Below are 13973 nucleotides of genomic sequence, written 5' to 3'. Positions count from 1 at the left end.
TATCGACATTGTTTGGGGAGTGGTGACGATGCGTCCTTTGTTCTAGGCAGGTGCGGGTGGGCGTCTGGCCTGGTCTGCTGCAACGGCGGTTCCTGTGGACGACACGACGGATAGGGGGCACCGGGGAGGAGGGATAGTGCCTTGGGAAATACACATGGTCCGTCAGCTTCTCTGATCCCCTCGCCTTCGGGAGAAACGAGCCTGCGAGGGAAAGTAAAGTGAGTCGAGGCACTGTTCCGGGTGCGGAGAGGCGCCATGTGGTGGTGGCTGACAAGACGCCAGAGGCGATTAATTCCCTCATCGACTCTCACGACCAAAGTAACCTCAACGCCATGGGGCCATTCCGCGGTTGATGAAGACATCAGGATTTTGTGACCCGCCACATTTGCAGAGTTTAAATGCACCAGTGACGGAGACACATGGCCCAAAGCGTATAATTTCGGCTCGAGACTGTCGCCGACATGGGGAAGCCTCTTTTCCCTCGACTCGTCTCGTCCGCTGTTTATCCCGCAGAGGAGCATCTCCCGCGTTGACACCAGTCCGGTATCCCAACCGAAGCGACCCCCTCTACGACAAACACCACGTCCAAGACAGACAAGATGGCGGTAAGCATAATGTTATGCATGGTCCGCGGATCCAGGCCCTCGCTGGAATGATGCTGACCAACAACCCGCGCAGCAACCCCAGATGGAGCTGTACCCCATCAGGATGCCCAACTACTTTAGGGACTGGACGTACTACACGCACAACGAGGGCATCTACGTCCAGACGCTCCAGAAGGGCTACCGCTACTGCCAGCTCCCGGTCGAGTTCCGCGCGCGCTTCACCAACCCCCGGTGCGTCGTGTACAGGGGCCAGTACATGCCGTGGCCCGAGGCCGCGCTCGACGTCACCATCATCCTGTTCAGCGTGGGGATAGCCGTGCTGGCGCTCGTCATCATCCCGACCTACCACGGCTGGTGGCCCAAGATCCTGCTGCGCATCGGCTGCCTGAAGCGCGTCCCCGTCCCGCGCCGCGCCTGGGCGGGCAGCAACGCCGACGACATCCCCATGACGCGGCCGGCCTCGGACGGGCTGGCCGGCATCCGCGGCGAGCTGGAGCCGCGCCCTTACGACGACCAGGCGTACGTGGACCTGAACCGCCAGAGGGCGCGCTGGGTCAACCAGCCTCAGCGCACCAAGCTGGTGTGGAACCCCAAGCTGAAGTGGCCCGCAATCAAGGCGGGCATGCGGGAATGGGCGCTGGGTATGGAGCAGCTCCGGCGCCGCGTCACAAGACAGAGTGGCAATGATGATGGTGAAAGTCGAGTCTAAGCTGAAAGGAAAGAAACCGGTAGTGGATGTACAATCGGTTGGCTGTGGTTACCAGTTGGACATGTATTTAATGTTAAACTACATGTAATAATAATATGGCGAATGGTTAGGGAAAAGGCCGGTCAAATTGCAATGATTACGGAAGCGAGCTTGGGCAAAAACCCATGACGAAAAAAAAAACTCGCAAGCAAAAGAGGAAGTCCCAGATTTTGGGATGCGATATGATCAGAGTGGGATTCGAACCCACGCCATTTTCATGACTAGCAGTCACTTGGATCCAGGATCCTCCTGAAGCTAGCGCCTTAGACCGCTCGGCCATCTGACCTGTTGTGCTTGTTGTAAATAGGAGTACTCTGAGCCATTATGATGGTGAATCGTGGGGGAGTGGGGTGTGCGATGTAACATGACGGAGGGAGGCCGCATAGGTAATGCGGGGTCGTTGTTCTGTGAGGCGGGAAAAGGCTGTTCCTCTAAATAGTGTGGGCGTTATATCTAGGATGTCGAACATGATTGAAAACAAGCGGCCAAATATGCCATACTATGGGTTCGTTTTATATCCTCGGTTTTCTCACGGCGTGACAGCCGGGGAGCCCCCTTGGCCATGGGCGGGTTGCTGCCGCAATATGGCAGGCCACCAAACAAGCGGGAAGAAATGATATGGGAAAACATGTGAACAGTGGCCAATTAAATTACCAAATATGCTACTGCTATCAATCACGAGCTCGCACATGCCCTTCTTTGGCGGTTGTTTCTTTCCAACATACTCGCCCCAAAGATCCCCCCTCCCCATCACTTCGTCACCTCTCGCACCGTGACACAGTGCTTCTTCCGGCTCCTCCTCTCCCGCCTGCTCCTCCGCGTGTAGACGTACACCTCTTGCGGCTCCGTCGGCCCGAAGAGCGGCGCGCGCGGCGCCACCGCCGCCGCAACCACCACCGTGCCCGCGGACCGGCGGCGGGCGAGGCGCACGTCGCCGACGCCGCCCAGCAGCTCCCTGGCGCGGCGGGCGAGCGGCACGAACGGCGCCCAGAACTGCAGCGGGTGCGCCGGCAGGGTGTGGAACATGGCCGCGCCCCAGAAGGGCCAGACGACGAAGGCGACGGCGCCGTACGCCAGCACGCCCGCGAGCCAGACCAGCCACGGCAGGGCGGTGGCGGCGACGACCAGGCCGCAGGCGAGCACCAGGGCGGCGCGGCGGGCGGGCCCGCGCGGGTAGAGGGGCACGCGTCGCGTCTTGTCGAGGCGCGCGTGGCGCAGCGCGCACAGGCAGCCGAGCACGAAGCCCGCGGCCACGACGACGGGGAGGCCGAACTCGAGCAGCACCGAGCCGACGTCGGAGAGGCCCCAACGCGGCGCGAGCGCTTCCCGGCTGGGGCAGCTGTATATTATGGGGCTGGAGAATACCGTCTCGGGCGGGTGCTCCGTCATGTGGCAGAAGCCGTTGGCGAGGAAGTCGTTGAAGAGGCCGACGTCGTGCGTGCAAAAGATGAAGTGCCCGCCGTGCCGCTTGGGGACCAGGATCGGGAAGCCGGGAGGCATGTAGCGCGTCCCCGCGCAGGGAGTGACTGGTTCGGCCATGAGGGCGGATAGGGGAGCCATGGGCGCGAGTAGGGGGACCTTGGGGGCGGGTAGGGGAGCCATGGTGGGTGGTCTGCGGCGGTGGCGGATCTGTCGTTGGCGTTGACGGCGTAAAGCAGGCAAGGGTGAGGTCGTGTCCGACGTCGACACTCAAAGGATGAAGCTACTCGGTCGAGCGGTCACCAAGCGCCACGGAACGGTCCTGCGTCGGGCGAGCTGAGGACAGTGATGTTGCTATTGGAAACAAGGAGATTATGGACGCTTTGCTCTGTGTCCAGCGGTTGAAACAGTGCCGGTCTGCTCAGGGAAAGGGCCCACGATGGCACCCTTTACGATCGACGACGCCATGTATCGGAGATAGGGCAGAATAGGGTTTTCCATCATTGTCTTGACTTGGCTTCCAAGGGGCCCCGGGAATACCACGACAAAACCAGGACTGGCAGACGCAAGAGTAGGTTCAGTAAACTTTGTAAAGTCTAGAGAAGGCAACGGCGTCATCACCCTCCAAACTCAGAACAATCCATGACGAGAACGCCGCAGCCTCGAGCGTTCTGTTGGGTATATAGACTTTGATGCTTCCAAGGGCCACGGAAAATCCAGCCAGAGGAAACCAGGGCGCAAGTCAAAACACAAAGCATATTGAGTGTAGGAAATGTGACAGCGGCTTTCGAAACGTGGAAAGGCCACAAGCCGGCGACAAGTCTCAGCCCCAGTAACCATCCTTCCACAGCTCCTTCCTGTAGCCCTCGGTCAGAGCCTCGTTCTCGCCGTAAGCCTCCTGCCAGCCGACGAAGCCGCGGTCGAGGACGTAGACCTTTTGCTGGACCGGCGGTGCGGTCGCCTCCTTGCTGGCGGGGTCGGCGGTGGTGCCGGGCTCCTTGCTCTTGGTCAGGAGGGCCTCGCGCTCGCGAATGTACCTCAGGGCGGCACCGGGGCCGCGCTGCTGGGAGAGCGCGCAGTGGAAGACGACGGTCGGCTTGTCCTGCAGCTGACGCACGAGCGAGGGCATGGTAGCGTCGAGCGTGTGCGAGGGGTAGTTGAGGCAGCCCTTGATGTGGCCGCCGATGTAGTCTAGAGGAGAAGGGTGGGGGGGACGACGTCAGAGACAGGGCAAAGTGAAGAAAAAGAGCCCAACATCAGTAACGTTGTCAACGCACCATCGTCACGCACGTCGACGACGGCAATCTTGGTGCTGTCGGCTCCGGGGGCCAACATCAGGTCGCGCAGCTTTGCTGCCGAGATGCGCTCTAGGGTTGCGATAGTTGTCATTGTTGCGCGTTTTATGAGCATGCAAGTGGTGAATATGCTGCTAGGTGATGTAGGTCGGGTCTAGAGGAGGATCTTCTTCTGAAGAGTACGGGAGGGCCAACTGCTTATCAGGAACACGCAGCCCTCCTGGGGGGCCACTCGGGGCTGGTGGTCGTCGAGGGAGGAAGGCACCACTCTCGTGCTTCGTCGTGGGGGAGCCAGGATCAGAGCACGGGCAGGCTGGGCAACACAAAAGCTTGGTCTGGACCAGCATCGAACCCCTGCAGTCTGGTCTTTGCTTTGTGCCAGCTCTGCTGACATAAGCCATAAGCGCTTGGCCTGCCCCCAACACTGTCAACACTGCACAAGATTCAAGAATGGCCACGGAATTATTCCATGGACTGAAGTTGAATAAAATCATACTTTGATGCATTACATACGCCTTGCTACAAATGGTGTCTATCTTAACAGTCCAATAAAAAGACAAAAAATGCGACAAACAAACCCAAACAAACGCCAACCTGAACATTTTTTTCCCATAACGTTCGTTGTTGCTTTCTTGATTGATACATGAAGCAGCGCCAGTCTGCCCAGGTGCTCAGGTGCTCTTCCGGCCCTGCCGACAAGGCACGGCTCCTTCCTTACATTCCTTGTCGACCACACTGACCGGTCCCCCTCCCTAGCGCCTGCCCGAAGGGCCGACGGGCAGGCCGCGCGTGCTAGCGGCCCTCAGGGTCGGGCCAAAGTGCCACAGCAGCAGCGGCATCAGGATGCAGATGGCGAGGGTCATGATGGCCAGCAGCGTGTTGCCCCAGCCGAGGCCGAGGTCGTCGTAGATGGGCGGGCCGAAGAGCGGGAAGGCGAACTCGGAGATGTGCTGCAGGAAGGCGCCAACGGCGTGCGCGCTGGCGGCGTACTCGAGACCGTACGACTCGGTCACGTACGGCTGCAGGCTGAAGAAGCCCAGGATGAGCCCGATGGCCAGCAGAAAGGCCGCCAGGTCCGTGACCGCGTAGTGCCACCCGCTCTGCAGCGACCACCCGTACAGGATCAGGGCCGGCGGGATGAAGATGGCCGCCCCGCTGTTGACGGGGAGGCGCCATTCGGGCATGTGGCCGTCGGTGTGGTGCTTTTTGCGGAAGTAGGCCGAAAACTGTAGGCAACCAGGGTTAGTACGGTCCCTCTATTGCGACAAAAAGAGAATTGCGAATAGCACTTACCCCGTCGATGGCATAGCGACTAATGTGCAGTCCCAAAACAAAGCCAACGCCAATGGCCAAATAGTTCAGGCTCGCGCTGGCCTTATCCATGCGATAAATCTCAACGAAGCTCTTCTCAAAATTTGAAAGGCTGCGGAAATCAGGTCAGCGTCACTCTTCCCACCCTAAACCCTCCCAAGAACAGGTGTACTTACATCAGGTACATAATACCAAAGAGATAGGCCCTGTAGCTGAAGGGAACCTGCACCACAGGGTGGCACACCAACATGATAAACGGCAGGCAGATCTTCTTGATCATCCATTCGCTTTCCGTCTGGCCCGGCGTGTGGAACGGCGTGTGTAGGTTCCTATTGCCCGTCTCCTCTCGGAGCCGCTTGGCCCTACGCTCAAGGAGCACCCTGTGGTTCGACTCATCGAGCCAGGTGAAGGCGAGCGCTACCGCGATGGCGCTGAAGATGGAGGTGCCCCAGAAGATCCAGCGCCAATTGCTGTCCTGCGTGACGAAGGCGCCAAAGATGGGAGCCAGGGCACTGCCGAAGAATGGGAGGTAGGCATGAACCGCATCACCCCTCCCACCCATATGGGCTGGGTAGATATCTGCGGTCAAACCGGGAGCCAACTGGAACAGACGAGAAACAGACGTCAGCACTGACTGGATGCAATCAACTAGTAGACATGACGCATTTCTTGCCATGGAAACCTACCACCTGGGGAGCACTCGAACCGAGGCCACCGATAAAGCGAAAGGCCAGCAGCTGGGGTCCGGTCGTAGCGAAGCCGCATGCCGTGTTCCAGATCAGGTGCCAGAGGTGCGCATAACGGATGACGGGGACGCGGCCGTACGCCTCGATGAGCGGGGCCACGATGAAGGGGCCGACGCCAGCGGCGAGTACGTTGAGGCCCTGGATGAGCCGCTGGGGCGTGCCCGGCGCGATGTCCAGCTCGGCGCCGATGACGTCCATGGCCGGGCCGACCATGGTGGCGGAAAAGGGCGCGATGAAGCTGAAGAGCGACAGGATGAGCGAGGTGCGGTACTTTTTCCGCATCGGCCAGTTGGCCGGGTTCTCCGGGTCATCGGGGCCGGCCCAATCGACCTGAGGGAGGGGAGGTGATGTCACTCGTGTCAGCAAGATATTGGATGGGGTCACAAACAGATGGTGGCAAAACCTCTTACCAAGTTCTTGTCTTGGACCTCTTTGGACGAGAAGTCGTCACTCTGGCTCCCTGACCAGCCCGGCGGGCCGCCGCCGCCGCCTCCACCCATGGGCGGTCCCTGGCGTTCGATGTGGCTGGCCTTCTCCCACTTGGCGTCCCACGAAGAGTCAGTCGTGGACGGGACCTGGTTCCAGTCCATGCGGGAGCCGAGGGTGGCGCTGTTGAGAGCCGTCACGGACACGGCCTGCTCGGGCTTGGTCGAGGCGAGGTTGAGGGACGGGCCGGCGCGGCGCTCGGCCACGCTGAGCCTGCCATCCAGCTGCCCCGGCATCTGGATCGGGGCAGTCGACATGCGCTGCGGGCTGGAGCGGATGGCGTCGACGAGGGCCGCGATCTCGATCTGCTGGCTGGGCGGCTCCGGCACCCGCCTGGCCTCGGGCGGCGGCGCCGGCATGTCGGCCTGGTTCACCCGCAGGGCCTCGATCAGCGCCCGGGCCTGGTCCACGGTGACTGTGACCCTCGGGTCCGCGACCACCGCTGCGGATGAGTAGACGGCCGGCTGCGGCTGCGGGTAGTAGGCCATCGGGATCGAGCCCGGGAGCGCCGGCACCGCGTAGTCCTCGGACGGCCCCCGCGCGTGGTTGGTCCGTGACGGCGTGCGCCTGTGGCCGTAGGCCGAGGGCGACCGGGACGGCACGCGCGGTGGCGGCATCACAGCCCCGGAGTGGCTGCGACTCCTCGACGTCGTCGGCGGCGGGCCGGCAACCTCGTATCCCTCCGGGCTCGCCCTCTCGGGAGAGGACGCCGCGGCCGGGTACGAGGCGGGCTCGGGCTGCTGCGGGTATCGGGACGGGTCGCGGAAGGCCAGGTCGGGCTGGCTGGCGCTGCTGCCGGAGCGGGCGTGGCTGGCGAAGAAGGGGGACTGGCCGACGGCGGCGTGGGAGGAGAGGGGTTGTCTGGTCAAGGGACTCAGCCAGTCACGGGTCGGCGAGTCGCCATGGGCGGCGGCGGCGGCCATCCCCGTGGACAGCGGCGGGAGCGAGGCCGCGGCGGCTGCTCGGTCGTCCGGGTAGCCTCGCTGCTGCGGTAGCTGGTAGCCGCGAGGCGATGCTCGGGCTGCTGCTGCTGCTGCTGTTGCTGAAGAATCCATCGTGTTTTGACGCAACGTTCAAGAAAGTAAAAGCAGAACCAGAGCGTAGAGAACGTTGAGACGAACGATGGGGTGCCAATCCTTCTTCTGAGCTAAGCGCCCAAGCGAGCTTCTATTCTCTATATATTAACGTACACTTGACTGGCGCACATGCATCGCCACGCCTGCTCCCTCTACCTTCGTCTCGACCGGAAGACGCGGCTCTGGGACGATACGGGGGGGCCATGACCGGCTGGCCTGGATGGGAATTGCGGCAGCCGGATGGTCTTGGGTTTCTTGGAAACCGTCGCAAGATTTGTCTTGCCTCGCACCGAGGGCAAGGCATCCCTGGAACCCTAATTAGTTGCTGACGCACATGTGTTGTCGACAGGACGCTATTTTTCTGCCCGGGGTGTTATGTGCGTGCGTCGTTCGCATGCTGGTGGCAAAGTCGAAGCAGGGGGCAGCCACCTCACCCCCAAGCCGGCGCCAAGCGTCGTGGACATCACGGCCATCGGATGCCCGATGTTAATTAGAGTGGCGCAGACTCGGTTTCGCCAGCGTCGATCGAAGCTCCATGGGGTGATTTGCACACACCCCTCATATACCTGAGGAACGCACTTTGCTGGCCCCGCGCCGGTTTGAGTTGGGGGATTCACGCCAGCAGCACGCGCATCTTGCGGGGTGCCGGCAGGGGTCCTCCCGGGCGCCCGGCCTGGAATTGCCGAGGGTCCAGCTGCCAACACCGGGCCGTTTGCAGGGTGCCCTTCCCGCCTGCGCGAACCGGGGAGGGATCGGAGATTTTGGACCTTCTACCCAGGACGGGCCGGCCCTCGACTGCTCTCCTATCGTGCAGGGTCCTCCTGCTCTTGTCTCCCCCAGGCGGTTCCAGCCCGGCGAGCGAACCGGGCGGGGTGCGCGAACCGATGCCCACGGCAGCCGTTTTTTTTTTTGGAGGCTGCTTTACGTCAGACAAGTTTTACGGAATCGCTGCGAGGCCGGCTTCCCGTGTTTTGCTGGCCAAGCAAAAGCAAGCAGAGATCTCCAGGCGGCCCTTGGACCACCGGCGCCGACCTACCAGGGACCTGCTGTGACGAACTAATTGCGCCACCAAGCCAAAAGCGAAGGCCCCCGCTTAGTGGCTGGTAGCTACCAAGTGGGTCTATATCCGTCTGCGACACCCGCTCGCGCCCACCTCGGCTTGGCGGCGAGGCTATGGGGCGCTCGTGAGTTTCAAGCCAGTCTGCCCAGGGTCTCTTCTGGGTGCTTCGCGGTATTTATACCAAAGCAGAACACCGTGTCCGTCCAGGTCACACGTCATAGCAGGCCAAGCATATAGAATTTGCAGCAACACCCCTTTTTTTATATTGGCACCAGGCGACGCTCCTTTTGCTTTCCGAGGCATTAACTTTAACAAAAAGCCATAACCCGCTCTGTTTCGGTGTTTGCTTTTGAGCATGCGCCTATCACCAAACGCCGACTCACCATCCGCTCATGGCAAAATGGACACCGCAAAAAAAGAAACATATAATCACCGGTCTTTATGATCCCGCCCTTACCTTCCTCCTCGCTGCCATTAGCCTTCCTGCGCGATCTACGAACGCGTTCTCTTGTAGGCAGCAGGGGGGCCCGTCTAGGGCCGCCCTGACGACTCGGTGTGCTGTCCTTTATATCGGACCAAGAGTCGGTACCAAACGCCCTCGGCGAGTCTCACCGGGGGCATCATACTAAGCCCGAGCCGGGGGCCAAGCTTACCGGCAGGGAGATCCCCATCCCGCTTTGCTTGGAGCTTTTCAGGCGCTCCTTGGCCTATGCGGTGCGTGGGAATGGCTTCAGGTCGATCACAGGAATTCCCCACATTTTGACCAGGGGGGATGACGAAAACGCCTTGACCAAGGCTCTGAGCTTGCTGGCAGACTTTACGGCAAACTTTGGCGTGTTTACTTCTTCTTTTGCTGGAAAGCCGGGGGGTGTCTGTTAAAGGCCCTTGGTGGTTCCTCAGGGCACCGTGCCTTTTGGCTGCGCACGCAGTCCTGGCCTGGTTAGGATATTAAGAAGCCGAAGTGGCCAGCGGCCTGCTCGACGGGCTGCTGATGCGGCGGCCGGAACGGGTGATGGTTAGGTGAGCTCACGTGTCGGCCTCGCCTGCGCCGTGCCAGATAGAGATGGCGGAGGCGACGCGTGGAACCTTCTAGGCTCGCCGTACGCGGGAGTGATGAGATGAGAAGCGGTCGCCCGGCTAGCTAGGGATCCAATCTGAAATTTGACGGTTTGAATTTGGGGATGAAAACTGTAACATATTGACCTTCATATTTCGTCTGTTACTGCCTGGTCCCGATACTGCGTGTCTACGCCTCAACAGCCAAACTAGGAAGGTACATATGGATTTACGGAAGGCGACACGTACTTGGACCGCACAATTTGGGTCGGCGTGCTGTATGAGCATCGAATTTCTTATAAGTCAGTGCACCCCCTGTCTGCGCACCCCCCCTGTCTGCGCACTCTGTAGGCCCACAACATGGAATCTTCTAAAGTATTCCCGCCCTTATATTTTCGTTAATTTTAATCCGTTTTCCTTACTTTTTTTTGCAATTTAATGCCCAAATGCCAAAAAAGCGGTATACAAAAGAAAACGTTAAGCGGGCCCTCGCTGCGGTGCGCGCGAAGGGCGGGATCCGGAAGGTTGCCCGGCTTTATGGGATACCAAAATCAACCTTTAGGAATTGCATAAAAAGCGCTTTACCTATCCGGCAATTACAAAAGGAATATTAACGGATAGCCTTTAAGCAAAAAAAGCAATTAATTAATTGGATTTTATTGCAAAAGTTTTTAAACCTTTTACTAACGCACGCGGAAATCCGGTTTTTTGCCGAAAATATTTTCCGCAACGAAAAGCCTTCCTAACCGTTTGGAAAGCATTGGTTACAGGCTTTTTTAAGCCAATATCCAAAGGTTAAAAGCGGAAAGGCCCGGCGCATCGAAAACGCACGTATTTAAAGGGTTACTATTGTTATAATAAAGCAATGGTAAAAATGCTTCCTTATCCCGGAAGTAACCGCTATTAAGCCGGAAAACACGTATAACGCTAACGAGGGTGGCTTACAAAAGGGAAAAACCGGCAACGGGATCGTTTTAAACTTTGCTAAAGCCCGGGCTTTGTAACGTAAAAACTTTAAGTTACGCATTTAAACCTCTTTTATCGAATGCATTTTGGCTACGGGTATATTATTGCTTCCCTTTATTATTTTTAAAGGAAAAAACGTGCAAAAGCAATGGTTTTTTGCAAATTTGGCCCTTTTTCGAAAGTAAAAATTTATTGCTACAAATAACGGTTGGACCAACGATCGTACGGGCTTAAAATAATTGCAAAAGGTTTTTATCCTTTGCATTAAGCCTTCCTTTCCTGCCTTTCGCCTTTTAATTTTGGATAGGCACGGGTTGCACGTTATTACAAAATTTATGCTTTTGTGCTTTCGAAACGACATTTTCTTACTTTATTTGCTTGCCCATTCGTTTTACGTACTGCAACCTTTTGACTTTGCCGTATTTAGCCCCTTTAAATAGGTATATCGGAAAAAGATCGGGTTTAAAGCTTTATTTACCTATTTAACGGTGGTAAAAAAGCGTTAATTTTTATCCGCTTATTACTACGTACGATCCGTAGCCTTAACCCTTTATATAATTTTATCGGGGTAGCGGGCTTCCGGTTTATAGCTTTACAATATAGCTAAACCCTTTATAAACCGCTTTATTTTTAATAATGGCCCAAATAACCAGCGAAACCAAATTTAACAATTTGCAAAAGATAACAAGGCTAAAAAACGTTTAACGATTTTATCCCGAACGTTTTAAATGCTATGGAAAACCCCTAAGCGATTAAAAAAATTGGCTACCCAAATTAGCATTATTAAAGCCCGCTTTCCCGTAAGCCTTACAATACGATTATTTTTTAAAAAGCTTTAAAAAAGCTACAACGGGCACAAATACGATTTGGCTAAGGCCCGGCAAAAAATTAAGCAATTGGAAGGCCAATTGGAGGCATTGCAGCTTTGCAAAAGGAAAAAGGTGGCCGCGGATCCCAACGAAGCTTTTGTAAATATACACCGGGTTGCAGCGAAAAGGGGGGAGGTTTTGAAAAAAGGAAATAATGCATTTAAAAGCCCGGACGAATCTGATCAGGAATTAGTTTCGTCTTGCATCGAGGTGGCTTGAATAAAGGTAGAAATTTGCAGTTGAATGTAGTAGGTTTGGTGTTGATCGGATCCTTACAGAGTGCGCAGACAGGGGGTGCACTGACTTAATAGTTCTAGCGATATACTGGCATGGGAGACCTGTTGTTTTGCTGGATGCTTATGCGGTGTTCGCTGTGTTGGATGAGTATCAAGCTAGAAATCAAAGAAATCACCGCGGGCGGCACTTGGACCCCAAGAATTGTTCAGAGGGCCTAGGCTTCCCTCAGGAGGTCATGTCTCATTGCCGCCTTGGCGTGAGTGGTGAATGTTAACAGATAGAGGTCATATATTCTGGCTTGGACCTCCGGGGTTGGTCCGCCATAGCCTCGGGTTGATGGACTCTACGATGGCACGTGTCGCCACCCGACTGGCTGGTGAAGACGGCTTGGCCTTTATGGAACACGACCGCAAAAGTTGTGTCTCTTGGATATCCTCTTGGTCTAGGACAAGGTGATGCCACATACGACACACACGACACACGTTCCGTAAACATTCTGTTTCACAGCCCACAGAGCAGCTACGGCCTAATCGGCCCGTCAACTCGACCACAGATGTAGCAGCTGCCGTCCCGCGCCTTCGAGCGCGCTCTTTATTATCCATCCCTCCGCCACGGCCGTCCTGGCCATCAATCCGTCAGACCGCGCTCCCGAGGCGTTGGGCGTGTGGAGGCGGCTTAAGTCGCCACGCAATCAAGGCGGAACATGTGCAAGACTCGGCGTCACGGCGAGCGGCGGGTCCGCCCACACCGCGGTGAGCATCCGAGTATGTGCAGGCGCAAGAGGACGAATAAGCTCCTGCATGTTGGTGATCATGCCAATCGCGCTGTTTGAATAACTGGGGCCTCGTATTATATCGAAATGACTTCAGTACAGCTGGAACGGGACTTCTAGCATTTTTTCCGGGTGCTGTGTCCCCGAACAGTGCCTCGGAGGCTTCGTGGAAGGTGAAAACGGCAGGGACAAGCCACACCAATACACGATGGAAACAGGTGGGAAGAGGGCCTCCTGCATAGTTCAGATTTGATTCCACCACGGCGTGTGCATGGCCGCTCTCAAGGCTTCGGCAGCTTGGGCACAGAGGATGCCGTCCTCCAGCCACGAGGGGCGCGGACCTTGGCGAGCCATCCAGGGGGGCATCCCAAAGGCCATCTTGGTGGCCACTCTGTCCACGCCGTCTTCGCCGCCCCAAAAATATAGCGCAGCTGGTGCAGGATCTGAATATCCGCCCCATTAACCGTGCCTGCTTGGTCTTCTCCACGTCATCGCACTGGTTGATGCAAAGCGCGTCGAGCCAAATGGTGTGGTGCCGTTCTGGGCTTCGGAGCCGCCGTGAAGCTTTGTATGCGCTTTCGCCGGGCTGAACAGGCGACCCAATGATCAAAACGTTTGCTGTTTTGGCGGGTGACCCCCAGACGTATGAGGCGGTCTCGTAGTCGACTGCGGCATCGTCCAGGCTGACTATTTGGTAGGTGCACTCCACAGGCGAGTCTCCTGTCCTATGATGTAGCTGTATAAGTTGAATATGCGACGAGGCATTAGGGAGGTTGGGCAACATGGCAATTATGGTGTTGGTATTGTAGTGTGTCATTTGGGGTCTGCCTGTACGCTGAAGATGTGATGTCGGAGATGAAGCAAGGCTCGGTCCCAATAGAGGAGCGACTCCCACCCAATTTCTGTACTCTCCTGCCCGCCACCAATCTGCTGTGCTACCCCCAAACCAGTTGAAAACAGCAGGAGGGCTTGAGGTATCTACATCTCGGCGACATCAGCGCTAGACGTGTGGCTTTGCTCGCCCGGCCAGCCACTTTTTCTTGAGTGCATACAAGGCTGGGTGACCACCCCCGCTGGGAGGCCGCCTTGCTGCCCCGGCACCTGCTCGATTCCCGGTGGCTGTCGAATCCGCGATGGTACATACCCCGCTCGTCCTGCCATTGGACATGGATCGGCCATACTGGGCTAGCCTGGACCAGCACTCGAAGGGTTGCATTATGAATTCCAGCGCGTCCAAGGCTGATTCCTGCCGTTATAGGCTACCAAATCAGTAGCATGCATGCATATGAGGTGGGCGAAAGTGCTGTTCTCAGGCAGACATCGTGGA

At 57.3% G+C, this 13973-nt stretch overlaps 6 protein-coding genes and 1 non-coding gene across 7 annotated transcripts; 1 reads left to right on the top strand and 6 right to left on the bottom strand.

The window, feature by feature from the left end:
* Window positions 1-587: 587 nt before the first annotated feature.
* On the top strand, window positions 588-1322 carry GGTG_09155 (hypothetical protein). The gene is made up of 2 exons (XM_009226999.1): window positions 588-605; window positions 679-1322. The coding sequence occupies exons 1-2, from the start codon at window positions 600-602 to the stop codon at window positions 1312-1314; spliced, it is 642 nt and encodes a 213-aa protein (XP_009225263.1). The 5' UTR covers window positions 588-599; the 3' UTR covers window positions 1315-1322.
* Window positions 1323-1536: 214 nt separating this feature from the next.
* GGTG_20181 lies at window positions 1537-1639 on the bottom strand. The gene has a single exon. It is a non-coding gene; the product is annotated as a tRNA-Leu (tRNA).
* A 317-nt stretch (window positions 1640-1956) lies between these two features.
* On the bottom strand, window positions 1957-2955 carry GGTG_09154 (hypothetical protein; the record flags this gene model as incomplete). Its single annotated transcript, XM_009226998.1, has 1 exon — window positions 1957-2955. One exon carries the CDS (start codon window positions 2953-2955, stop codon window positions 2104-2106), a length of 852 nt encoding a protein of 283 aa, XP_009225262.1. The 3' UTR covers window positions 1957-2103.
* A 640-nt stretch (window positions 2956-3595) lies between these two features.
* Window positions 3596-4161, bottom strand: GGTG_09153 (hypothetical protein; the record flags this gene model as incomplete). Its single annotated transcript, XM_009226997.1, has 2 exons — window positions 3596-3963; window positions 4050-4161. The coding sequence occupies 2 exons, from the start codon at window positions 4159-4161 to the stop codon at window positions 3596-3598; spliced, it is 480 nt and encodes a 159-aa protein (XP_009225261.1).
* A 658-nt stretch (window positions 4162-4819) lies between these two features.
* On the bottom strand, window positions 4820-5940 carry GGTG_09152 (hypothetical protein; the record flags this gene model as incomplete). Its single annotated transcript, XM_009226996.1, has 3 exons — window positions 4820-5293; window positions 5361-5490; window positions 5555-5940. The coding sequence occupies 3 exons, from the start codon at window positions 5938-5940 to the stop codon at window positions 4820-4822; spliced, it is 990 nt and encodes a 329-aa protein (XP_009225260.1).
* A 1164-nt stretch (window positions 5941-7104) lies between these two features.
* GGTG_09151 (hypothetical protein) lies at window positions 7105-7665 on the bottom strand (the record flags this gene model as incomplete). The annotated part of the gene is made up of 1 exon (XM_009226995.1): window positions 7105-7665. A coding segment is annotated over one exon (561 nt), but the record flags the coding sequence as incomplete, so codon positions are not given.
* Window positions 7666-9584: 1919 nt separating this feature from the next.
* GGTG_09150 (hypothetical protein) lies at window positions 9585-13862 on the bottom strand (the record flags this gene model as incomplete). Its single annotated transcript, XM_009226994.1, has 13 exons — window positions 9585-9682; window positions 9777-9934; window positions 10052-10078; window positions 10225-10335; window positions 10634-10702; window positions 11138-11173; window positions 11247-11358; window positions 11419-11458; window positions 11580-11601; window positions 11914-12008; window positions 12516-12762; window positions 13111-13382; window positions 13791-13862. 13 exons carry the CDS (start codon window positions 13860-13862, stop codon window positions 9585-9587), a joined length of 1359 nt encoding a protein of 452 aa, XP_009225258.1.
* Between the last annotated feature and the right edge of the window lie 111 nt (window positions 13863-13973).

The sequence above is a fragment of the Gaeumannomyces tritici genome, assembly GCF_000145635.1.
Source record: "Gaeumannomyces tritici R3-111a-1 unplaced genomic scaffold supercont2.5, whole genome shotgun sequence".
Lineage (NCBI taxonomy): Eukaryota > Fungi > Ascomycota > Sordariomycetes > Magnaporthales > Magnaporthaceae > Gaeumannomyces > Gaeumannomyces tritici.
This window is presented reverse-complemented; position numbering and strand designations above follow the sequence as displayed.